At 53.9% G+C, this 24638-nt stretch overlaps 1 protein-coding gene and 1 long non-coding RNA gene across 9 annotated transcripts in view; one reads left to right on the forward strand and one right to left on the reverse strand.

Moving 5' to 3' along the window:
• ZC3H18 (zinc finger CCCH-type containing 18) overlaps nucleotides 1-19012 on the forward strand; it is a 52460-nt gene extending 33448 nt beyond the window's left edge. For 4 of the 8 annotated variants that reach the window (XM_049864018.1, XM_049864017.1, XM_049864024.1 and 1 more), the window contains 11 exons: nucleotides 6513-6704; nucleotides 8597-8722; nucleotides 11550-11654; nucleotides 12790-12933; nucleotides 13286-13351; nucleotides 14672-14832; nucleotides 15063-15265; nucleotides 16029-16125; nucleotides 16739-16792; nucleotides 17087-17183; nucleotides 18013-19012. In XM_049864018.1, the coding sequence (XP_049719975.1) occupies nucleotides 6513-6704; nucleotides 8597-8722; nucleotides 11550-11654; nucleotides 12790-12933; nucleotides 13286-13351; nucleotides 14672-14832; nucleotides 15063-15265; nucleotides 16029-16125; nucleotides 16739-16792; nucleotides 17087-17183; nucleotides 18013-18223 (1456 nt within the window). In that variant the 3' untranslated portion in view covers nucleotides 18224-19012. The remainder of the gene's footprint in view (nucleotides 1-6512; nucleotides 6705-8596; nucleotides 8723-11549; nucleotides 11655-12789; nucleotides 12934-13285; nucleotides 13352-14671; nucleotides 14833-15062; nucleotides 15266-16028; nucleotides 16126-16738; nucleotides 16793-17086; nucleotides 17184-18012) is intronic. The other 4 variants (XM_049864023.1, XM_049864025.1, XM_049864020.1 and 1 more) reach the window with 3 other exon arrangements.
• On the reverse strand, nucleotides 14931-18462 carry LOC126064763 (uncharacterized). The gene is made up of 4 exons (XR_007514630.1): nucleotides 18386-18462; nucleotides 17040-17164; nucleotides 16769-16940; nucleotides 14931-15071 (listed from the first exon to the last, which is right to left on the reverse strand). It is a non-coding gene; the product is annotated as an uncharacterized LOC126064763 (long non-coding RNA).
• Nucleotides 19013-24638: the final 5626 nt, after the last annotated feature.

Raw genomic sequence — 24638 nt, forward strand, 5'->3', positions numbered from 1 at the left:
TCCCCGGTGCTGAAAGGTCTGCTCTTAACACAGTTGCTGATCTTTCTGTTGTTGCAAAGGGAACTCTCCTGAGAGTCTAAATAAACCGTCTTCTACCTTTCTAATCTCTCATTCTCATCTGTTACTTAAGTGCTTGGCTCTAAAAAAGTCAAATGTGCCAGGTGCATTTTCGAGGAAAATGTATACTCTTTTTTTTTTTTAATTTCTTGACAGCTTACCCAGTGAATTGCTCCCAAAGTCACCTGTTTGACGAGATGAATAAACAGATAAGCAGTGGTCTCTCATGTATTAGAATCTAATTATAGATGTCTCGTGTCTATAAATCTTAGATAAATACAGTTGTGTACAAGTATAATCACGAGTTAGAAACAAGTATGTGGATCCTATTTGAATCATTACTCTGTCTAAAGTTGCAGCTCTTTATTTATTGTAGAGTATGGCCAGCCCACTGAGGGCGGGCAGGAGTGGAGAGGTGATACAAGAACCAAGGTGGTGTAAACAGGTTTGCAAAAGTCAGAAAGTCGGCCTTAGCGGCAAGCCCTCACCATCTAAAACAGTACAAATGATTTTTTTCTTATTTAACCAGAAATTAAAATGTAAGTACGTGGGAATGTGTGTATCATGATTGCTAGCAGTTCGGTTTTTCTCCAACTGACTTGCTGATGATTAAATTCAAACAGGTTTTCATAGTCTGTGGGTCAGAAGGTCGGGACTGTGATCCTCCAGGTGTCCTCGCTCTCTCCCTCCCACTGAGTAGCGAACGCCAGCCTTGCCTGCCTTCTCCCTCCGTTGGAAGGCCGGTGACTTGCAGCCCTGCCTAGTGCACCACACATGGGTCATTGGGCCCTTGATTGGCCTCTGGAGTGGTCTGGAATTCTCACTGAGTGTGTGGATGGGTGGGATTTTGACTCGGCTACATTTGGCATGTCTCATAGGCCCTCTGCAAGGTCCCATCTGGAACACAAAGTGGAGACATGGTAGTAGGAGTTACAAGTCATATCTTGTTCTGTGTCTTTGTCATTTGTGCCCAGGTCCCTAAGAGAGGGCCAAGCAGTGTAGCCAGGTAAGGCACTGTGTCCAGCAAAAAGTAGCGGTGGTCTTCCAGCCTCAGGAGCAGCAAGATCTCCACATGGTGGGCTTTACCGAGGGGGTCGAGGGGCTGGGGTTTATTCAGATGCTCCTGTGAAGAGCGCAACAGGGAAAGAGCCGGCACAGCTTGTCCCTCTGGCTTTTGAGCAGGAAAGGCTGCGATTAAAGCTGTGCTTTTCAGAGGTGACAGTGACCCTTATGGAGGCCAGGCAGGAGGGGCTGTCCCAGAAGCCCACGGAGGAGGTACAACGGTCCTGAGCTAGGACGGGACATGGGGTGACACTCGGGGACTGTGGGCCCTGGTTTTTCTTCATTTCTCAGGGAGGCACGCAGCATGCCTGGCCCTTTGTTTGTCTCCATGAGGCCTCACGGGATGGCAGATGGGAGAAAAACTGCTAGGAAGGTCCTCCTAAATCTTTCCAGAAACGGGTATAGGCAGCTTCAGTGAGGGGAAAAAAAATCAAATTCCCTTTTCCTATCTCCTTATAATCTATAATTTTTGGGGGGTGGGGGGAGCGTAATAGTTAAGAGCTTGGCTGCTAACCGAAAGGTCAGCAGTTTGAATTCACCAGGCGCTCCTTGGAAACTCTGGGCAGTTCTACTCAGTGCTATACGGTCACTATAATCAGAATCAACTCAGTGGCAATGGGTTTGGTTTTTTTGGTTTATATTTTTATTAGAGGTTTAACCCTTGGGATTTTAGAAGAGAACCTTAGTCTATCTTTATCCTTCTTTAATCATTGACCCCACTTGGCAGCTGTCCTGGTGGAGTTTCCAGCCATGCTTGGTGCTTGGCTGCTTTGCATGACTCGCGCCCATGCTCTTGTGTGTGGTGACATCACCGAGGTGTGTTAGGAGTGGATCCAGGGCCCTTTGTGTTTTGCTGTAACGTTTGCTTTGCTTCTAGATGTATTGACATCCGTAGTAAAGATGAACTTTACCCCTTGGAGAGTCTGTCTCCTGTGGCCTTGAACAAAAGACCTGGAAGATAAGCTCATGCAAGATGTACATAAGGAAAAGCCACTTCTAGTGTGAGATTAACTGGGGGCGGGGGTAGGGGGGCAAGGCTGTACTTCTTAGAAGAGTTTGCTTGAATCCTGCCAGCGTGGACCCCACCAGCTTTCTCTCCTCACACCGGTTTCTCCCGCCCAAGTCCTCAAAATGTTCCGTGGTGAGCATGCACACGTGTAGCAGAGTGGTGTGCCGCGGGGTGCACAGGTTGGGGGCTGAGCTGTTTTTTGTTTTGGTTCAGTTGTTTCCTTTTCTCCCTGGTGTTTCCAGGTTTGGTTAGGATCTGTGTTGGGGATGGTTGTCATTCAGTCGTGAGTAGTTGTCTTCCAGAGGGGCTTCTGCTCCCGTTTCTTCTGGCTGTCTTAGAGGCCCCCATCAGTCAGAGGTTCCCACTGACGGGTCCCTCTTTTGAGAGCTCTCAGGATCGACCCCAGGAGCAAACCAGCCTGAGCTCAGTGCCCCGGATGCCGCCTCCATCATGAGTACAGGGGCGCGTTGGCCCACAGCCCACCCTCCAGGCCTTGTTCCTGCATTAACTGTGCCGTGTCTGATTTACTGATGTCCACACAAGTGTTTCCCTTGCTCCCCTGAGGGTGGTGGAGCTTGGAGGTGGGCTGTGGATGACGTCGCCTGCTACTGTAGTCACTGCTCACCCCTCAAGTTTGAAGGCCTCAGGGCTGTAAATAGCCGTCCTCACTCCCTGAGCTCCCTGGTCAGAGGAGAACGCCACTGGGCACATGTTATTGATGAGTTCCTCAGAGTGGGTGGTAGTCGGCAGTACTGAAAGGTGTCCAGATGTATGAGACAAATCATATTGGAGGTGTTTCCTGAGATAAGTGTAAAACACTGTGATTTTAGAACATTTGGGAAGCTTTCTGGAGAATGAAGGGGAGGAAGGATTCCTGGAGACAACTGCTGGTGGAGCCCTGTGGTTTGCCCCCTCTGAGATGTCTCCGTACTTGGTGGTGGTGGTGGTTAGATAGAGTTGTGATCATACCCAGTCTTGCCTCTCTGGCCCCCACTCATACTATATGAACATTTTTCCCAAATGGAACTTTTCAAATGAGCTCTTCATTGATTGCTCACTCAGTTAATCTTCCTAAAACCCCTGCCCTTAACTCGATGATCCAGGTCAGAGCCTACTTTTCCAGAGAGTCTCGGAGGGAAATGAAGAGGGGCTTGGCTCGGTCATATCTGACCATGTTGTCTACAGAAGTGACCTGTTACGTGGGGATCCCCAGATTACTTCACACCCGTGCCCTGTGTGATTTTTCTCTATTCAGTACCTCTAATAGAATTTATTTACTTAAATTTTTATAATAGTTTCACTTTTTAAACTTGGATATATTTTAAAAGGACATTTTCATCATTGCTATGGGCCAGGTCTGCACAGGGCGTGCTTGGGGGCGCAGCGGGAAGTGTCCAGGACTGCCCACAGCACCAGCCACACCTGTTAGGCATCATTCTGCCCAGGTAAAGGAGCTAGTGAACAGAACCTCCCAGTGAGACAGCTGACTAAGACTGTGGAGGACCTGGGCTGGCCAGCCTCCCCAAGGCCAGAAACATTGGATTTTCCACACTGAGATCTGGGCACAAGCTAGAGCCCTTTTCCTCCTTCCCCATGACTGCAGTAAAAAAAAAAAAAAAGGTGGGTAAATACTGGCGCGGCTCCATCCTCACTAGGCACTGCCGCTGACCACCCATGGACTTCCGTCCACGCCCCTCCCGTGTTAGAAGGCTTCAGGTTAACAGGGTTGGATCATTCTGATGACTCATGAGAACCTGAGAACTAGGTATTGGGTTTCCTGCTGAGTTTCAGGAGAATAACACAGGAAGTATAAAGGTGAAAGCAAGTACGGAATGGCCTGGGATTGTCAAATAGTTTTCACTTCCTTCCTGGATTGCTTTTCCAGGAGAATGTGTTCATGTGGCTGTTGCTCTTGGGGACTTTGGCTGAGATAACAGGGACTTAAAGCCTTGATCCCAGTTTGTTAGAAATCTTGTCCTGTAATACAACGAGATGCTCCTTCGCAGGGAGCCATTTACAAAGCCGGATGGTGGTGGTGAACAGTCCTGTTCGCAGCAACACAGTAACTAAACATCTGAGAAAAAGCAGGGACTTTGATGAAGAAAACCGTGAACCTTTGCTGACGCCCATAAAGTAGACCTGAGATACTGCATTTATTAAAATGCTTAGTATTGAAAAGATACTTATTCTTTTCAAGGTTAATAAGTTCAACGAAAAGCCTGTAGGTACTTGTGTAAGTGCACATGGGCAAGATACACCGTGAAACCTTGAAAACAGCGTATAGGTGGATTATATACATGTGTGCCTGTGTGCAGATGCCAATTTAGGGTGAAAGTAGGCAGGTTTGTGGGCACCCATCCCGGCAGTCCCCAGAGGAAGGGAGGGTGTGCACACTGAGGGTGGCGTCCCAGTCACACGGGGGAGAAAAACTGCTGGGTGCTGGATAGCTGGTGGGGAGGAGTTTAGAGTCCCCTCCTATTCCATATACTTAAGCTGACAGATTGCAGATAGACTGAAGAGTAGCATTTAAAAAAAAGGAAACTTTAAATCAGTCACATTTTTAGAAGAAAAATATGAGTATGACAGGAATGGAGAAGGACTTTCTAAGCTAAAAGCAAATGAAAGAAGCTTCACAAGGGGAGGAGAACCCATTGATTTGACTGTATAAAAACCTGAAACTCCTGAATGTCCAATACCATCTCAAAACAAAATGAAAAGTCAATAACCCAGGAAAAACACGGAACAGTAAAAGGGTTACAGTCCTTAATATACAAAGAGCTTATTAGAAAATGATCAGAGAACTAAAAAAAATGCAAGTGGCTAATAATCACCGAAAAGCATAAGCGTTGCCAGTCATCAGAGAGGCAGTCAGAACAGACACGAGGCCTTTTTCTGTTTGCTTGGTGGTGGTTGGTGTCCTGTGATGGCTGGGTTCCTGTGTTGTCTGATGGTCTTCAGGGTTTGTCGATTGAGTACAGGAGCCCAGCAATGCTGAGAACGAGGTGAAATGGGCATCTGCTCACCCTGGTCAATATGACCAGCTTAACCTGCAGGGAAAATAGTTGACAACTTACCAAGAACCTGTAAGTTCATTTCCTCTGACCCACTAACTCCACTTCTTCGAAATTTGCCTTAAGAATATCAGACATCCATAAAGATGCCTGGAGCACTGGTGGCGCAGTGATTAAGAGCTACAGCTGCTAACCAAGACGTTGGCACTTGGAATCCACCAGCTGCTCCTTGGTAACCCTATGGGACCGTTTACCCTATCCTATAGGGTTGCTATGAGTCAAAATCAACTCAACAGCAACGGGTTTGGGTTTTTTTTGTTTGTTTGTTTGAAGATGTCTATATAGAAGTGTCAGTTTAAAAAGTTAAAAACTACAAAGAGTATAGAAACGTTCAGACATCCAGCATCTAGCAGCGAATTAGCACACAATCAGTAAAGGTCACAGTTCAACAAATGCTGACATGAAAGAGGTCAAGCAGCCCACCAAAGGGTGTGATCCCAGGTGTGTTTAAAATGTGTGCATGTACGCGTGCGCGCAAGCTGTGTGTGCGCGCACGGACGGACAGGCTCTCTGTGTGTGCCTGCCTCTGCGCATCATAGAGAATAGAACAAGGCCTGAGAGGCAATGCACAAAGGTGCTAAGCATTGGCCATCCCTCTAGAGTAGGATGTCAGTGGTCTTTGTTTCCTTATTTTTACTTTTCTGTGTTTCCCAAAACTCCTTAAGTAAACTTACATAATTTTTAACTACTAAAAATATATATTCCAGGATCCACAGATACCTTTCCGTTAGGCTTTCATATTTTCTGCTTGTCTCTTTTTGGTAATGATTGCAATTAAACTACTTTGTTGTTATCCAGAGCCCTGTGTCCTTTCTGAGTAGGTAGGTTTGGGGGCTTCTGCCCGAGCCAGTGCACTACAGGGCCTCCTTCTGGTGTTCCTGAGCCTGCTTGGCTCCCGTCCTTGCCGCCGTGAACTCTGGGGGTGGGGGGAGGGGTTACCAGCTGACCCCCAGCCCTTTCTGCCCCCCCTTAGCCACCCCCACCCCTGAGTGGGGGTCCTGGTCAAGTTTCCTCTGCAGCCCACGGACCAGCCCGGCATCCAGATGGTGGGCTGGAAGTGGCAAACGTGAGCCATGCGACAGGGCATCTGAGACTTTCTCTTGGTGACTCTCTCATCTCTCTCCTGGGGTGCAGTCAGGAGGTTTGTGGGGTACAGTTAAACATAAATCAGGGGAACAGAGAGTCTGTGGCCTGGGCATCTGCTGGCTCTTGTACAGGACCTTTACTTTCAGGTTTGCCCTAAGTACGAAGCCTGCCAGGACCTGGTGATGTAGTGACCCCGTGGTCACCATCATATCTGCTCTGTCTTGTAGTCGGCAAGCCGAGCCACCAAAGAAGGAGGCCACGTCTGCAGGCCCACAGGTGAAGCGGGCGGATGAGTGGAAGGACCCTTGGCGCCGATCCAAGTCTCCCAAGAAGAAACTTGGGGTATCGGTCTCCCCTAGCCGGGCACGAAGGCGTCGAAAAACATCAGCCTCGTCAGCTTCTGCCTCCAACTCCTCCAGGTAAGGAGGCCCCACAGGGGCTGTGCCCGGTCGGCCTGCAGTCAGCCTCTGCTGTGAGAGGCTGATGGTGTACGGCTGTGGCCTGAGAAAGGGGTCTGAGCTTACCCAGCAGAGGTTTACTGGGTAACTGTGGGGTGCTAGAGGGTCAAGGCCAAATAAGAGTGCTGCTGAGAACCAGGGCAAGGGGGTCACATACCCTAAAGCCAGTGATTAAATCTGGCCAGGATGTGGGGAGATCAGAGTGGGCTGTAGACACACGAGGGGTCCCACAGCCACCCAGAGGGAGCAAGAAGGGAGAGGGTACGTTAGAGACAGTGTCTTGACCAGATACCATGAGGCTGAAGACCAGAAGAACTGCATATGTATCCTGTTGTTGAATTAGAAATGCGCCTCTCTGGAAGTTCGTTGGCACTTCTGAACCTGTGCGCCTGCACGTTGGGTCTGAAAAACAAGGCCATGTGTTGTGAACTGGGAGAGCCAGGTCTCACTGCCAAGGAGTTAGAGATGGAGGGTAGGGTGGGCCCTGCGGTGTCGGATTGAACCTGCAGTGTTGGTGTGAATTCAGGGTTTTCAATTTAGATGCGGGTGGGTAGACACAAAAATTCACGCCTGGTCTCCTGACTCTGTCCGCTGAGAGGGCCTGGAGCAGTGGCTTGGCAGCTCCCAGGGCTCCAGGGTGAGGAACCAGAGCTCCCTGGAGAAGGGGCTGCTGCCAGAATATGGGCTTCAGGGTGAGCCTAGGACGGACCTCGGGGGTTCCCTGAAAGTCAGGAAGGTAAAGCGATGGGCATGTTGGAGGTGCGCTGGCGCCAGCTCAGGGGCTCCCTGCAGTAAGCGCTGCGGCACTTTCAGCGCAAGATAATTCATGATAAAATAGGATGTTATCCTGTAGAACAAAATAACTAATGATAAAACCAGGTGTTATCCTGTAGAATGAAACAAGTAATGAGAAAATCGGGTATTATCCCACAGAATAAAATAAACATCCAGAATCCATGGGGATATAAGTAAATCAGTGAATAAATGAATGGTTAGGAGGCTAGGCTCTTCTCCTCCCAGCAGAATTCTAGCTGGTAAACATCAAGGGGAGAGAGCCAGTAGCCCAGCATTAGGACCCACGGTGGTGCTGAATCGGAGCAGTGGGTGCAGTGAGAAGCAGCGTGTAGCACAGCCTGCAGTGACCCCCACAAGGTGCTGACCAAGGCCACGCACTGAGGAAAACAGTGCAGGACTCAGGCTCTCCCCCAGGGTGCCAAGACCCTGAGTCCCAGGAAACGTAGAGAATGAGGCAGATGGGAGGAGCCTGAGGAGAAGGCTGTTGATGCAAAGTCTGAGAGCACCCCAGAGCAGCAGGCCTCGTGGAAACCTGTGGAGCAGTGGGTCTGCACACCGGTGAGCAGGCTGCACCGGCACTCATTTCCTGTGCTCGGCCATGGTACGCTGTTAACAACAGGGAGCTGGGCTAAAGGTAAGGCCGAATTATTTCAAAATAAAACATAAAATATCAAAAATGGAAAAGACAAAACGTAGTCCCCATCCTTAAGGACCTCAGAATCTTCTGGATTTCCCCAAATGCCAAAAACACCCTGCAACCTGTGTGTTCTTGTTGGAGTGATGTAGAAAGGCCTGGCCTGTTGCTCCTGTTTCTGTGTCTGCAGCTGTCAGAGCAGTTGGAGCTGCTCTCCCGCTGGTCAGGGCACAGTGGCACCACTGCAGCTTGCTTTGGAAATAATCGTCTGTATTTGGGGGCAGCAGGGGAATAGTGCCCAGTGGTGTGTCTGTGTGTGCCTGTGTGCGTGTGCGCGCACACTGTTTGAGTTGGGACTGAAGAGCAAGGTCTGACTAAATGCTCAGCAGTGGGGGCCTAACCTCCCCACCCTCCTTAAACACAGGTCGTCCTCACGGTCGTCATCCTACTCTGGCTCTGGCTCGTCTCGGTCCCGTTCCAGGTCTTCATCTTACAGCTCCTACTCCAGCCGGTCTTCCAGACACAGCTCCTTCTCAGGCAGCCAGTCCAGGTGCGTCCCCAGGGGGCGGGCATGCATGAGGTGGGGCCGGTGGACCTGTAGACGGCTTCCATTCCATAGACCTGACTAGTCAGGGGCCTCTTTTGTGCTGGACCTGACAGAAGCAATGAAGTTCGGTCCATCTGGACGCAGTGGAACCATCAGGTTTGCCTGCCTGTTCTGGGTGTGGTTTTCAGGACAGCGTCACCACATTAGGTGTCTAGTGCTGAACTCTGAAGGGCTTACCTCTCTCTCAGTCCCATCATCCCTACCAGGTGCGGGCACACCATAGGTACTGCACAGCACCTCCAGTGATGCCATGGGTGTGGGTGGCATTCTGACCCCAACTTCCCAGTCTCTGAGCAGTGAGGAGTCCACACACACGTGTGCTCATGCACAGGCTTATGCATACATACACCCCATTCCTTCTGGAAGCCTTATCACCATATGTCATCCTTGGCGTGAAGCCCTCACTGCTTTTCACCGATGCGTCTCACTGCGGTTTGTTGTTGCACACAGATGGTGCCCTTCCTAGCAGGCATCGTTTTTCTCTGGACATGTTGTAGAGGGTTAGGGACCAGTAGCTGGAGATCCTGAGACCGCTATTGGAACTGACAGTCAAGTGTACTCTTTTAGTGGGGGTGGAGCAGATGGGTAGATTATATGGAATCTGCTTCCCAGGAGCATTGACTCTCATGCAGAGGAGCAGACATCTGTGAGAAGAAAAAAAAAAGCCCCTTTTCCGAGGCTATCTCTAGAGGGTCGGTGATGGACACAATTGCAGGCCCTCTACTGGGTCTCACATGTCACCACCGGAGTGTGAGCCGTGCCTGAGGGGGCAGGGAAGGGTGGGTGAGGCAGTCAGGGAGCACTTCCTGGAGGAGGGGAGCTGGGAGACAGAAAGGACGTGTCCCAGCATCAGAGACGGAAGAAAGAGAAGGCCTGCGGCTCGTTTTAGACAGGACTGATGAGATGTCAGGAGAGAAGCCTTGAGGCCAAGCTGAGAATTTGGAGATTTTAGAAATATGAAGTCATAGTGATATAAAGATAACTAATGTCAGAGGCGCCTGTGTGTGCCTGGTTTCAAAGAAGAGCTTGGAAGGAAAGCCCTGTGGTCATACAAGCCTGCAGCCATGATGAGGCACAAGGTAAAGGAGCAGAGCGAAGGGCTGCAGGCTCGGGGCTCAGTGCAGGGTGGCCCCTTGCCATGCGTGAAGTAGAGGCTTCTCTAGCTGTCACACCTGAGGGAGGCCCAAGGGGAAACCAGCAGAGGAGACTGATCCAGAAGGTCCGTCTGAGCTAGCGCTCAGTTACCGCCACTCTTGGTACCAGTTTATAGTGACATCTGAGATTGCAGGGAACACTGAGCTTTCTCTTCTCTTGGTTCTGCATATGTTTCACTCAGACCTGGCCCTGTGTTCCAGAACCAGCATCTCTCATAAGTGTCCTAAGATTCTCACAATTTGAACCTAAATTCCTTAGCCATTTTCCCAGAATTAGGTACAACTTCTTGGTGACAGCCTTTCCCTCAGGTGGAAAATGGGTGACTGTTGAACGGGACCTTCTGCCCACTCCCTGCCTCCATCAGAGGGGGATGCTACTTGTTTAGACCTGTGTCGTTGCTGACAACCAGCAAGGTCAGCGCCCTCACGAGCAGGGACCAGTCTTTGGAGTCAAGACAAGGAGGGTGAGGACCCTGTGGGGAGGGGCCGTCTCCTCAACCCTTTACCCAGGCACTGGCTCCTTGGCTGTTGTGTCTGAAGCTGCAGGCTGTGTCCTTCTGAGGACTGGGTGCCCAGCGGAAGAGTCACGGATCAGGAGGAGCCAGGACGCTACCACACGGTCTCATAGAAGCTTCTAGTCAGAAGCTTGAGTGTTCTTTCCTTTCTTCCCATGGGGCAACCCAACATCAGTGAAGGGAATTCCTTCTGTGTAGTTGTTTTTTTTTTTTTAATGTGGCAGCTCATAAAACTGCATGATGCTAACCTTTTCATCTTCTTTTTATCTCAGTTTAGCTGGAAGTGTTGAGACCTGACTGGGAGGCACTATCAGGTCAGCCCGTGAGCATTAGCGCTGGCCTCATGGGTCACGTCACCACATGAATCACTGGGCTGTTCCACTTGTCAGAGCTGCTCACTCACATGGGCTCTCCTGGCAAGCCAGCCGAAGCCGTGCCACAAGGCACATGCTGTGTTCACCTGCTGACACCTGAAACTTGTGTTGAAATTGAGCTCCCCATCATCCTGTCCCAGGTGTCCCTCCCCGTCCCAGGCCAGCCTTCACCTTGTCTGCTACCTCCTCTGATCTCCAGGGCCTGAGCTGGCGGCCAGGGTGTAGTCTCATGACATTCCCTCCAAAAAGGGGTTCCTCCCTTCCAGCTGCTGGGTCTCTTGCATACCCCCTTTGACCCAGTGCATTGTCCACTGGCTTCTCCCTTTGGCTCTGTCCAGGCACCCCAAGGTCAGCAGCAGGTTTTCTGTCTGCTTACTGGTATCTGTAGGCATGTACGGCTTCTGGGCCCACTTCAGAGTAGAGCCATTGTCCCTTGGGTCCCTTCCAGTCCCATACTCATAGACACACACCCCTGAAACTCTCAGAGCCTATGAGGTCCCTTTTGGTTACTGACTGTCCCTTTCAGCAATCTCTTTCCTATTCATGGGGTGTGATTTTAGGAAAGGACCAAAAGAACCATCTGGAAACCACAGCAGGTCTCAGGGAAACAGAAGCTGTGCGGTGTGGTCTCTGTGAGCCTGAGCACATCCTCGGTGTGGCCAGCCCAGCGGGAGCCATGCTCAGCACCGCTGCTTCATGCCTCACGCACATCTCTGCTTGTTCCCAGGTCTCGGTCCTTCTCCTCATCGCCGTCTCCATCTCCAACGCCTTCCCCTCACAGATCTTCCATCAGAACCAAGGGGGACCTGGCCCCACCACCTGGGAAAACAGGGTGAGTCCTGGGCCTTCAGAGGGCTGCCGGCCTTTCGCTCTAACTAACTCTCATATGATGTTCACAGCCGAAGAGGCAGGCAGTGTCCTGGACGCTGCAGATGGGATCCTTGGGCAGTGGCAGGGACCACGGTGGGGAGCCGGGCTGGGCCACCCCTCCCCGGCTGTGCACACCCGGCCAGCCACCCGCCCTCTGAGCTCCAGCCCCTCGGGGGTGTTACAGAATGGAGTATGACCACGATGGTTTCCATGGGACCGCCCCAGGGGCTGGGTCTTCTTTGTCTTTGTATTTGTTACTCATGTCACAGACAGCAGTGAAGCACCAGCTGTGTGGCCAGTGTTGGATGCTCCACGCTTCAGGTGTTTCATGCCCAAGAGGGTCAATAACAAAAAACTCTAGACAGCCCTAAGCAGCTATTTAAGAACTCACCGTACGGTGTCATTTCTCTGTGATACACTGTGTCTGTGTAAGTTAGCGTTCAGTGAGTGTTAACACGTATATGCACCTCTGAAGCCACCACCACCATCAGGACACAGGGTTGTCCCTGTGTCCCAGTTGGCACTGCCAATGGGCATGTGTGTCTGGAGTCGACGTGAACAGTCATGGAGTGCACATCTCTGGCTCACTCGCTCTCAGCTCTGAGTTTGAAGGCCAGCCAGGATGCTGAGCCAAACCACTTACTTTGCCTGAGACTTTCTCTGGTTCCTGCAAATGTCAACATTGGTGACAGGGTCCCCAAAGAAAGCTTGCAGAGCCAATGATTTTCGCACTGCAGAGATCAGAGTCTCCGGAGGGCTGGCTGCGGCACAGATCTCAGCCCACCCACATTTGATTCTGCAGGGCTGGGTGGGCACAAGAGTCCGCACCCTAACACGGTGCTGCTGCTGCTGATCCAGGAGCACCTCTTAGTGCACAGTGTTCAGCGGGAATGTGCCAGCTGTCAGTGGGCGCATAGGCCTCCACAGAGACCGCTCTCCTTGCATCCCTGTGGAAAGGGGATGCTGGGTATCTCATTGGCATCCTGCAAGTCCAGGCAGTGCTGAACCTGCAGGAAACAGTCTGGCACCTGGGGAGGTGCTGGAGGCCGAGCAGCTCACAGGCCTGTGTGCTGTGCCTGAGTCCCTCTGTCTCACAGGGAGAAGTCGGTGAAGAAGCCTGCCCCGCCACCTACCCTGCCTCAGTCCACCAAAACCACTGCTCCTGCCCCCGAGCCCGCCAAGCCAGGGGACACTCGGGAAGCCAGGAGGAAGGAGCGGCAGGCCAGGACCCCCCCCAGGAGGTGAGTGCGCCAGCTTCAGTGGCCACATGATCAGATCGGAGAGATGCTAGGAGCTGGGCTGGGAGCAGGAGACCTGACTAAACCAAGTTTTGCCCACTGGCCTATGTGGCTGTGCCAGTCACATCTCGCAGAGCCTTGGTTTCCCCACAAGCACTGTGGAAGGGGTGGGGTGATTGGTGAGCTGCAGTGACAGGGTGCGGGGTTCTCCCAGCTCTCAGTCCCCGCCATCCCTGCTGTGGGCCCCTGGTGGAAGGGCTGGTCTCTAGCTTCATGCTGGTGCAAGTGTCCGCCTGAGGTTTGGCGTTTTCACAGACGACGTGAGGCGTGTCTGACAGCCCTGCTTGTGTTGCAGGCGGACGCTCAGTGGCAGCGGCAGTGGCAGCGGAAGCAGTTCCAGCGGTTCCAGCTCTAGATCCAGGTCATTGTTGGGATCCCCTCAGGGCCCCGACCCTCCCAGTCAGGATCTTTTCCCAGATCCAGACCATTGTCGGGGTCCCCTCCAGGCCCTGCCCCTCCCAGTCAGGGTCTTTATGGGAAGCTTACCAGGCAGGTGCCACCCTCTGGCAGCCTGTGAGTTTGAAAGTCACCTGAGGTTGGCCCTGCCACTGAAGGCGGCCATCAATGTCCTACCTGTGAAGAGTAACCCACACACACCCAACAAGGAGACACGTGGCAGGAGAGGTGCTCAGACGTCAGAAGGGGGCCTTCACCTTCCTGACAGGGCACAGGTACCCTCTGCTCCCCATAAGAGCCCCAAAATGTGGTAGAGGCAGCTGAGGGGCTGCCCTGAGACCCGTCTCGGGCAGCAGGTACAGGATGGTTGGGCTGGGCCGGCTAAAGGCCTGTCCTGCTTCAGCAGGGGAAGCCAGCCCTGGAAACCAACCAGGAGGGGACAGAGTGGGGCTTGGGGGCACAGGACGCCAGCAGCCCCAAGGAGTCCAGGAGGGGTAGCAACTTGGAATTCAGTCCTCTTTTAGGAGTTCCCAGGTGGAAAGGAGAAAATTCTCAAAGCAAGGCCTTAAATTTTTTAAAACAAAAAATAAATCTGGAGAAAAGAATAAATACTATTTAGTAGTTGTTTAAAAATAAGACAGCGTCAAAAATCAATCCTTAAATTGAATAAAAAAATTTATTTTAATTTCCAGGTAACAAGATGGTTTATACATTTGCCCAAGTCTTTCGTAATAGGTCTAGAGTGTTTAAAGACATAACCTTTAGGAAAAAATAAAAAAAAACCTCCCTGTCCCAGTGCCTGAAGTAGATACGCAGGGCTGCTCCAGAACGTGGATTGTGCAGTTCAGGACAAACCAAGCAGCCGCTCCTGCAGCCTGGTTTCATGTCCATCCGTAATGAAAACTGGTAAAACTGAAGGGCATATTAAATCCGGTGTCGTTGCCCAAGTTTTAATAAGTCATACTCTGAGTTAAAATGAAGTCTGTAATCTAGTGTTTAATTTTTTGTAGGTGAATGTCATTGTCTCTTGTTTTGCATATTTAACCAGGATCTTCCGATTAAATTCTATTTAGTCATGTTTAGTCATATTTCCCTTCCCAGCAACCAGTGTGTCCCTTAATTAGGGAAGCAGGATCCTCACCATGGTGACCTGGGTCCTGCACTGAACTAAGAGGCACCTTTGCCCTCCCACATCCCCACTGAACCAAGGGTTCGGTGGACCCTGAACAGCCTCCATCCCCAGCAGCCCTTCGGTCGCACATGCAGCACTCTGTGCTTCATGCAGGTCCCTGAGCGTGAGCAGCGTCTCCTCGGTGTCCAGCGCCACGTCGAGCAGCAGCTCGGTGCACAGCGTGGACTCAGAGGACATGTATGCAGACCTGGCCAGCCCGGTCTCCTCAGCCAGCTCACGCTCCCCCACCCCTGCCCAGACCAAGAAGGAGAAAGGTACGTGCCGGCCCTGGGCTTTTGCAGCGGCAGGGGAGGGGCCTGCCCTTGGCAGAGAAGCCTTTCCTTAAAGCCTTTCCTAGCTCAGTTGTGGGCAGGAACTCATGAGCCACAGACCCTGCAGGCAGGACAGTGTTGGCAGACAGGTGGGGACTCAACGGCACTTGGGCTCTGTTGAAAGTGGCACACAGCAGACTTCACTGCAGGCAGTGACTGAGGGTCTGTCTTAGCAGGAAAATCTAAAAAAGAGGATGGCATTAAAGAGGAGAAGCGGAAAAGGGACTCGTCCACGCAGCCTCCCAAGTCCACCAAGCCTTCAGCAGGCAGCAGATCTTCACAGCAGCCCTCAACCCCTCAGCAGGCACCGCCGGGGCAGCCCCCGCAGGCTGCCTTTGTCGCCCACAAGGAGATCAAGCTGACGCTGCTAAATAAGGTGAGCCCGAAGGGCCCTCAGCTGCACTCTCCGATGTTCAGGCCTACAGGGCATCTGGGCCCACGGGGCATCTGGGCCTGCAGAGCCTGTGTTGGAGGCTGTGCTGCTGAGTGGGCAGTCATCCAGCATGCAGGGAGCAAGGTGTGCCGGTTACAGACTGAACGTACAGCTGTCACTGGAAGTCCAAACATCCCAGGGCCGTGGGGACGCTCCTGTCCTGGAGAACTTGCTTCCCTCTGCCCATCCCCCATTGTGCCTGAGGCAGGTGCAGGGCTTGGGGTGGGGTGTGGCATCTTCACATCATTCACCTCTGAGTGGGCAGTCTCCAAGGATGTCCCCAGGCCCCCGAGGTGCGGGCCTGCCATCTGCCATCTCTGAGCCACACCCAAGTCTGCAGTGTGGTTGTGAGGGCACAAGGCCTGGGATGCCTTGACCCCACATCCGAAGGTCATTTATAAAGGAAACGAGGATGTCCCCCCAAGAGCTTGTCCCACCAAAGGCTCCCTCCCCGCAGCCAGCACTACCCTCCCAGCTCTGCTCACAAGGCAGACGTCTATGAAATGCACACTCGGAGGCCACACAGGGGTGCGGGGCTGCTGCTTGCATGTGGTGGGGGCTTGTGGAGGTGGTCCTGCAAGCCTAGGGGCAGAGGGTGAGGACAGGGCCTGCCCACCCCAGGGTGAGGCCTGCCCCCCTGCACTCTGTCTCCTGCCTACCTCCGCCCAGGCCCTGGCTCCTCACCGTGCCACCGTCACTGTTTCAGGCCACCGATAAAACTAGCAGGAAGCGCTACGAGCCGTCAGACAAGGACAGGCAAAGTCCTCCTCCAGCCAAGCGGGCCAACCTCTCCCCAGACCGAGGTGAGCTGTCCCGGCCTGCTCAGGGTCAACCTGTCGTGCCCAGACTGGCTGGGCTCGGAATCCCATTTTCTCTTAAAAAACTAAGGCCCCCAGAGACTTTTTGTATAACCATGTTCTCCAAAGCAGATAACCCTGGCAGGAAGAGTAGCACCAGTTTTTCCTTTTTCACAAATCTCTTTGATACCTGGCTTCCTGTAAGCTGTAGGCCTCTGCCATCTGTTGTGTATCTCATGTCGCATAGCCTCTCACGCCCCACTATGTGCTTACGGGAAAGGGAAGGCGGGAGGTCGACAGGGCTGTAGTGTTTCTAGGGAGGTGACCTTTTATGATCCGCTGGCTCAAATTGAAAGACAGGGCAAGTGCCTCCTGGCGGGCTTTGATGAGTAAAGCAGAAGGCCTGATTTTGCCAAACCACCATGCCTTCCTAAAGGGGAAGGACAGGGCAGGCCCTCAGAAGGTTGGCCTAGGCTGGCTGCAGGTCCCTGGCCTGTCAGGAGCAGGAAAGGTACACAGGTCCACCCGCGCTCCTAGAATTTGCTCTCCCACTGCCTGTGCCATGCCCTGGCACTGTGGAGTAGGACCACAGTACTGGGCTCTCAGTTCTGTTTTCCAGCTGCCATGCCCCTCGTATCTGAAGACTCACGTGGTAAAGGCCCCAGAGCTGGAGGTAGGGTCTGTCCTCTTGTCAGCAGTGAGGGCTTGGGGCTCACAGCGTGTCTCAGCCACGGGAGCGCCCCCAGGTTATGCTTGCTGGTGCTTCCTGCTCACGGCTCCTTTTCTGTTTGCTGGGCTCTGCCCTTCGTATCTGCTTCTCTCTAAAGGTTAAGAAGGCATATCGCACAGCCTCTGGCTCCCGGGTAGGCCCTTGCCATCCACTTGCTAGGGGCCCCAGGGTGAGCGGGCAGTCATCTTACATGTGCGTGGGAAACACCACTCCTTTGTCCACTTGTCCACATTGCAGGTTCCCGGGACCGGAAGTCAGGAGGGAGGCCCGGTTCTCCAAAGCCCGAGCGGCAGAGAGGTCAGAATCCCAAAGTCCCTGCAACACAGCCCGACAGGTGAGTGCTGCTGTGTGCTATGGAGGGAGGGGACAGGTGGGAGTGGGTGGGTTGGCAGCCCTGCTTTGGGGCTAAGGGCAGGCCGATGCTCAGAGCAGAAGTCATGAGGCAGCCAGGCCCATGGGGTAGAGTCCCATCCTCACTTCCTGCCTGGGCAGGCCCTCAGACAGGTGCCCTCCTGCACTTCCTGTCAGAGAAGATGAGTGCACGGCAGGAGGGGCAAGTTTCCCCCCGCCACCCCCCATGTGGGGCCTCTGGGCTTCACTGGGCAGGGTGGAGGGGTGGGACTCGGCCAGAGCGGCATGTTTTTGGAATCACCAAAGGAGAACAAGAAGGAGGGGTCACACGGAATTTCCCCCCACATAGCCACTCTCACCCCGCGGTCACAGTGTTGCTTGGGACTGGAGCTCGGCCTGCCTGGGAGCTCCCTCCGCAGAGAAGGGGAGGAACGGGCCATTGACCAAGCATAACTGCTGCTGTTTGGGGGCCAGCCCGGCAGAGCTTCCTTTTCTCACTTAGCAGCACTGGTGTCAGGCTGGGTCCCCCACCAGGCCGGAGGGACCAAAGAGCAAAACAGGGTACCCACCCCCATGGGGATATCCTTGATCCCCCATAAGAGCAGTTCCCAGGGGGGCTCCTGCCTCTGTGTTGCTCCTTCCACCTGCCCTGATGATGCCTGCCCTCCCCACCGGGATACCAAAGAGGGGACATCAGTGGTCCCCTGAGCCAAGTCTCTCATCCACACTTGTGGGAGGCTCGGGGTCAAAGATGGAGCTGCTGCGTGGACAGAAGCCCCTGCCTTCCCTGATGGTGTTCCCCACCCCTGCAGGAAGCGCCAGCTGTCACCCCAGTCCAAGGGCTCCAGCAAAGTCACAAGTGTGCCTGGCAAGGCCACAGATGCCAGTGCCACCAGCACCGCCCCCAGCGCCAAGTCTGGGAAGGCCAGCACGCTGTCACGGCGCGAGGAGCTGCTGAAGCAGCTCAAGGCTGTGGAGGATGCCATCGCCCGCAAGCGGGCCAAGATCCCTGGCAAGGTCTAGTAGCCGCGGGTCTCCCCCAGAGCAGAGACTCACAGCGTTTTATAAATAGATGAGTGCAGCCATTTTGGATTTTGCAGTGAATGTCTTATTTTGGCTGCGATTCTTTTTAAAAATTAAAAAAGGAAAAAAAAAAGTTTCTCAGCTGGAAAAGAAGCCACATACCGAATGAAGATGATGCTGAATCCCAGCTGCCTCCCCACGAGACTGAATCCAGTCCCTTCCCAGAGCAGAAGTCCTGCAGGCAGACAGATGGATGACAGCTCAGCACTGAGGCGGCACACACAGCACCATTTTTTATGTAAATTATAAGTCAGACAGGCACCCATGTCCACCCTGCTGGGTACATTTTTTTCCACTTCTCTTTCTCTCTCTCTCTCTTCACTCTCGCTCTCGCTCCCTCACTCTCTCTCACCTTCTTTGCCACCTGCCGCCACCCCCACCCCTCTGCTAGTCAGGCGTGTCCTCGTCAGCCTTGCTGTGTGTCCCATGTCCTCATGACACCGTTCTCACCGTGTAGCAAGAAAACCGGAAACTTCGTGAACTACTGCAGCCTCTCCCATTCCTTGCCCGTCCCCAGGATCAGAAAAATATATATATATTCTTGACTAAAGTCTGATTGGGAAATATTTCCTGTCTTTTATTTTAAGCATAAAATTGTTTTAGTTGATATAAAAAGAAAAAAAATAATACAGAAAACACCAAAAAAAAGTAAGGCCAAGGGTATTGTTGGGGCATCTGTCTAATGTGGAGGGTCTTTTTTTGAGGAGCTCCTAAATAAAATATTTTGATAAGCAGTTGTTCTGGTCCTCTTGGTGAATGCTCCCTGTTCCCCCACGGTAGACACCTGGCAGTCAGGAGCCTGATAGAGTGTGCAGGCAGCCGAGCTGAGCTCTCCAGCCTGTGTGGGAGCTTCCCTGCATTGCCTAGCCCTAGGGGTAGCCAGCAGCCCCTCACCTGCCTGGGCAGGAGCTTCACCCTCTAGGTCAGCTCCCCACAGTGTGTGGACATGAATAGAGCCAGCAGTGCTGGCCACAGAGACAGGAGGCTGGCAAGAACACGCCTCAGACGTCCCCTGGGCTCAGGCCTGCCTCCCCACATGAAGCCTGCTCCAGGCCCGATCCTCACCAGACATGTGTCAGTGTGAAGCCTGGGTCCAGAGCAGACCCACCACTCTCCTAACAGCTGCCACGACACAGTGGGGAGTGAGACCTAGGGAGGCTACGGACTCGGGGACTCAGCCGCATCTCCTGCACGACCTCAGCATTCTGTAGGGCAAAACAGGGATATCAATCTACTGTCTGAGCTCAGTATGCGATGGCCACACTCAGCAAGGCCGGGCTGTGTCAAGCGGCCATGTTTGTGCCTGCTTCTCCCTGAAACCGGGTGTGGAAGGTGAATCCACCACATAGCCACTCCCCTCTGTGGTCAGTGGGAGGCCAGCACACTGAGGCCAACTGGGTCCTGGCCTTAGAAGTCTGGATTGAGACAATGGCCCTAAGTTAGTGTTTGGGAGGCCATCGTTGTCACGCACTGGGGTGGGCCAGGTGCCCGTGGGCCTCTCCAGAGGTTTGAACTCTACTCAGAGGTATCTGTCCTGGCAGAATGGCTGGCCACACCCCAGCAGGTCTAGTGAAAAAAACATTCCCATCCAGGCCTTTGGGAAAAGGAAGGCCCGTGGTTTAAGGTGGGAAGTCTTGGGGCATGACTGTCCTCCAGGGAGTATGGGGTGGGCTGAGATGTTTATGGGTGTTTAGCATGCAAATTGTGGGGACAACTGAATCAAGGCCACTTCTGCCTGGAAGGCTGCTCCCCAGAGGCTTCCCATCTCCCCTGGGGCCCCAGCCTCCAGTCCCTATTTCTCAACAGCTACAGCAGCTCATGACCCTCACAGCCCCACCCTCTCCACATCTCTACACCAACCTCACCCACGTGCCCCCTCTGCCAGTGCTGTCCCTTCCCCCTTCTTACCACCTCAGAGCCTTTGCACATGCCATGTCCTGTTCCTGGAACTCTGCCGGTCACCTCTTCACCCCCCGCCCTGAAAACCCACCCTGACCCTTTGGGCCACCGTCACCACTCCTAGCCCCAAGGCTATCCTCAGCAAGTGGTCCCCTCTGCCTGTGATTCATGTGTGCAGCCTGAGCTTCTTTGCTCAAGCGTAAACCCTTGAAGCCCAGTGCAGGCACGGGGTGTCAGTGTCAGGGACAGAAGGTCGTCGTGGTGGGAATGAGTCCGGGAGGATGCGTGTCCCAGCAGAAGGCCCGACCTGGACAGCTCCAGAAGGGTCTGATCTTGATCCCACCACCCAGCCTTCAGGCAGGGCCTAGTGTGGAAGCAGCAGGAGAGGCCGGGTGAAGGGAAAGCCCCCCAAGAGACATCCTCAGGCGCAGGGTCAGGCCTGTCCTCCACTGTGCACACCCCAACTCATGGAAGAGGTCTTTCCACCGGGCAAGGACCTCCGCAGACGCCCTCCCTCCTGCTCAACCTTGCTGGGGTGCTGATGGTACGATCACCCATTTCCCAGGTAAGGGACTCAGGTCGATGGGCCTGCCCAGGGAGGGAGGCGCCAAGGCAGAACCAGATCCCAGGATGGAGGGAAGAGCCTGGTGCAAGCCACTCCTGTAGACCACCTCTCTCTGTCCAAATAGGGCTGCAGGGCTGCGAGCCAAAGGCTGGGCCCCCCAGGACGCGCCGGCTGTCCCTGTTTCTGTGTGTCTGTTTCTGTTTTTCTGTCTTCCTGCCTTTCTTTCTGGCCCTCTCCCCCTGCCTTTTGCCCCGCCAGTCTCTGTGTCCCTGCACTTGTTTCTGGTCCCTTCTGTCTACATAAGTCAGAATCGACCCCGCAGCAACGGGTTTGGTGTTTTGGTTTTGGTCTGTCTGCAGCTCTCCTTTCTCTCCGCCCCTGGGGGGCGGGGCCTGGGTAGGCGGGCGGGGTGGGCCAGAGAGTGCTCTGTGGGCGTGGTCTGGAGAGAGGCGGGGCCTATCCGGACGCCCTCCTGCCTTCTCCCGCGGCCGCCTTTCCAGTCTTGCCCAACCCGGGACTTCTGGCCTCGCCTCAGCCGCCCTCAAGAATGAGGGAATGAGGCGCTTCCGCAGCCCCCGCCCTGCGTCCTTCCGGCTCCCCTGCCCGAGGCCCCGGCATCCCCCCATAGGCCGGCAGGTCCCCTCGGTCCCATTCGTCCCCTCGGGCAGTTTCTCCCCCTCCAGCCGCGGCCCCTGCAAACCGGCCATCACAACCCCGCGTACCAGCGACAGTGACAGGCCGGTTCGCGTGGCCTCTGCTGCTGCAGTGCGGGGTGGCCCAGGGGTGACGAGAGCCTGGGAGGACCTTCCATTGGGGTGTCCTTTCTACTTCCTTCCCCCGGCACTGATTCCCCCCCGCCCGCCCAGTATGCCGTCGTTTAGACGGTTTCAACTCATTTGCTTCGTCATTCACTGGGCCAGTGGTTCCTACCGCAGTCCTGCCTCTAGGGGCCACGGCCCAGCCAGGGAGACTGCCTGTGCTGTGACCGACGCGTGGCAGTGAGCAGTGCTGGGGAGAACGGGAACCCAGGAAGGGGACGGGAGCTGATGGGCCACCTCCCCTCCTGTCCTCGTCCACCACCCCATCCCGCTCCTCCTCTCATGCCTCTCCGCCCACCTCCCTTCCTCTCCTCCCATGAAAGCGGGGCAGAGTAGAGCAAGTTGCGCACTGTAGGAGGCTCTTAGCCAAGGGGCAAGTGGGGGTTGGGGAGGGAGCTGAGCTCCAGCTTGCGCCCCCCCACACACACACACCCCCTCCATGCTGGCGCCCCAAGGGAGCCCTCTTTCTAATTCTGCACAAAGGATGCCCCTCTGCCCCCTCAAGTCAGCCCCCTCCCTTCCCTACTGGCTTCCTTCTTCCCCTTCAGTTTTCCCCTTTCCCTTCAGCGCTGCAGGTGTGTACCTCCTGACTCACAGATCCAGAATGTGGGCGCAGGAAGGCCCTGAGGGTTCGCACGCACCTGAGGACCAAGAAAGGCCACCCCTGCTCCTGGCACTGGAGTCCTGTCAAGGTCTGGGGCCAGAGTAGGGGCAAGGCCAGGCCTTGCCAGGTACCCCCTTGGGGTTCACACACAGCCCCCTCGGGCCCCAGCTGCAGGCCCCTCAGCCATTGCAGAAGGGGCTTCCTGGGCCACTCGTCCTGGTAGAAGAGCCCCAGGGCTGCTTGGAAGGTGTAAGCCACGGGAGGGATTGGTGGGAGGGAGGAGGAATGGCTTTGGGAACTCTGGAGAAAAGACAAGTGACACCGCTGGCACAGCCATGATAGTCACTGTCATCATCACTGTCCTCAAAATGGTGGGCCCCACTGACTGCCCCTTACAAGAGCCAGCAGGTGGTGTGGGGTCACCCCTCGGTGCGGCCTGTGAGGTGAGCTGCTATCGTCCCCACTTCACCAATGGAGAAACTGAGGCTGGCTCCTCCACCCCTCATTCCTTGACAGGGACTGGGCTTCTACCACCCACATGCCGAACATAGGCGTGGACACCACAGACCAGCCCCATCTCAGGGACTGACACTGCTTTTGTGGGGGTGGAGGGCTAGAGAAGGAGGAGCTGGAGTTTTTCTAGGAGACCCCTGGGTGCCCCTGCAGGGGGCAGAGCTCAGCCTAAGGAGGGCCTTTCCTGAGGCTGGAGCTAACCCAAAGGGGGCTGAAAGGTGGCCCCAAAAAGTGTCCATGTCCTAACCCTGGAGCCTGTGAGTGCACATTATTTGGAACAAGGGTCTTTGCAGATGTCATCCGTAGAAGAGCTCAATATGAGATCACCCTGGATTAGGGTGGGCCCTAAACCCACTAACAGGCAACCTTGGAAGAGAAGAAAAAGGCAGGGAGAGATCAGAGACACAGAGAGATGGGGGAGAGGCCATGTGGGCCAGAGATTGGAGTGATGCTTCTACAAGCCAAGGATTGGTGGCAGCCACCAGAAGCCAGAAGTGGCATGAAAACGGATGCTGCCTCAGAGCCTCCAGAGGGAACCCACCCTGTGACACCTTGATTTCAGGATAGTGTCCTCCAGAACCATGGAAGAATATAACGCCTGTTGTTTTCAGCCACCCCGTTTGTGGTCCTTTGTTACAGCAGCCCTTGGAAGCCAATACTTACAGGTGGTGAGCTCCCCATTGCAGGAGGTATGCCAGCAGAGGGTGGATGGCCCCCTGGGTGGAGGCACTGTGGGGAGGAGCAGCCCTGGGTACTCTGAAGTGCTGGGAAGCAGTGGAGAAAACCATCGTGAGGCAGCCCCCACTAAGAAAGCATTTTCTCATCTGCACCCCATGAGCAGGGGCAGGGGGGGCCTTGTCTCCAATTACAGGTGCAGATGCTGAGGCCCAGAAAGGGGAGGTCACTTGCCTGAAGTCACACAACTGCTAAGTGATGTCCCCACACTTCTGCAGCCCCCCACCTCCCTCACCGTGATCGAGGGCTTACACTTAGAGACGCTTAAGTTGTCCTTTCTGGCACCTGCCAATGGGTGACAGGACTGGAGGCAGGTGGGCCCCTCGCTACTCAGCTGGAAATGCTAGACTGATTTCAGAAGACCAGGACAGACAGGCCTCGGGTGGGAATGCCAGGTGGGCCCACTGCAGGTGATGTCTAAAACCCAGCATTAAAAACTTCACAAATACTGTCTGACCCCACTTACATGAAATACCTAGAAATACAGAGATGGAAAGTAGATGAAAGATGATGGGCGAGAGTCACTGCTAATGGGTACAGGGCTTCTGTTTGAGGTGATGAAAAAGTTCTGGAAATAGTGGTGATGGCTGCACAATACGGTGAAAGTAATTGTTACTGAACTGTACACTGAAAACTGGTTAGAATGGAAAATCTGATGTACCACAATGAATTTTTAAAAATTTGTTTTCACACACACGCAGAATCTGGCTCCAAACTATCTCCTTTTAGGGATGACAAAGGTACTGCCAAGCCAGCTGCACTGAGGGGGTGGGGGGACCTCCTTAAATAAAGCTTCTTACGGTGATGGTGGATGGTACAGGCACTTTACAGTTTCCAGGACCTTCGTGCACCCTCCATAGTGCCTGCATCTCAGATGGAGAACCAGGAAACATGAAGACCCTCACACCTGAAGCTGGAGCAGAGCTATGCGGAGAGGACGTCACTGGGTGGCTGAAAACAACAGATGTTATATTCTTTCAGGGACCCACATAAAGGCTGGTGCAGCCCCAGTTCTGGCACCCCTCCCCCCACCCAGAGGGACCCCTACCTCAGGTTTACTATTCTACCTGCATACGGCACCATAAATTGTGCCTGCTTTGTCCGATGCTCTAGAATCTTCTGTGAAAGAGGTTTCAGTCCCAGTACCCTTCTCAACTTGCTCCTGTATTTACTGATTTCGTGTTTGCTCTGTGGCCCTGTGGCAAGGTCCCTGGTGTTCAT

This window comes from Elephas maximus, chromosome 21, assembly GCF_024166365.1.
Source record: "Elephas maximus indicus isolate mEleMax1 chromosome 21, mEleMax1 primary haplotype, whole genome shotgun sequence".
Lineage (NCBI taxonomy): Eukaryota > Metazoa > Chordata > Mammalia > Proboscidea > Elephantidae > Elephas > Elephas maximus.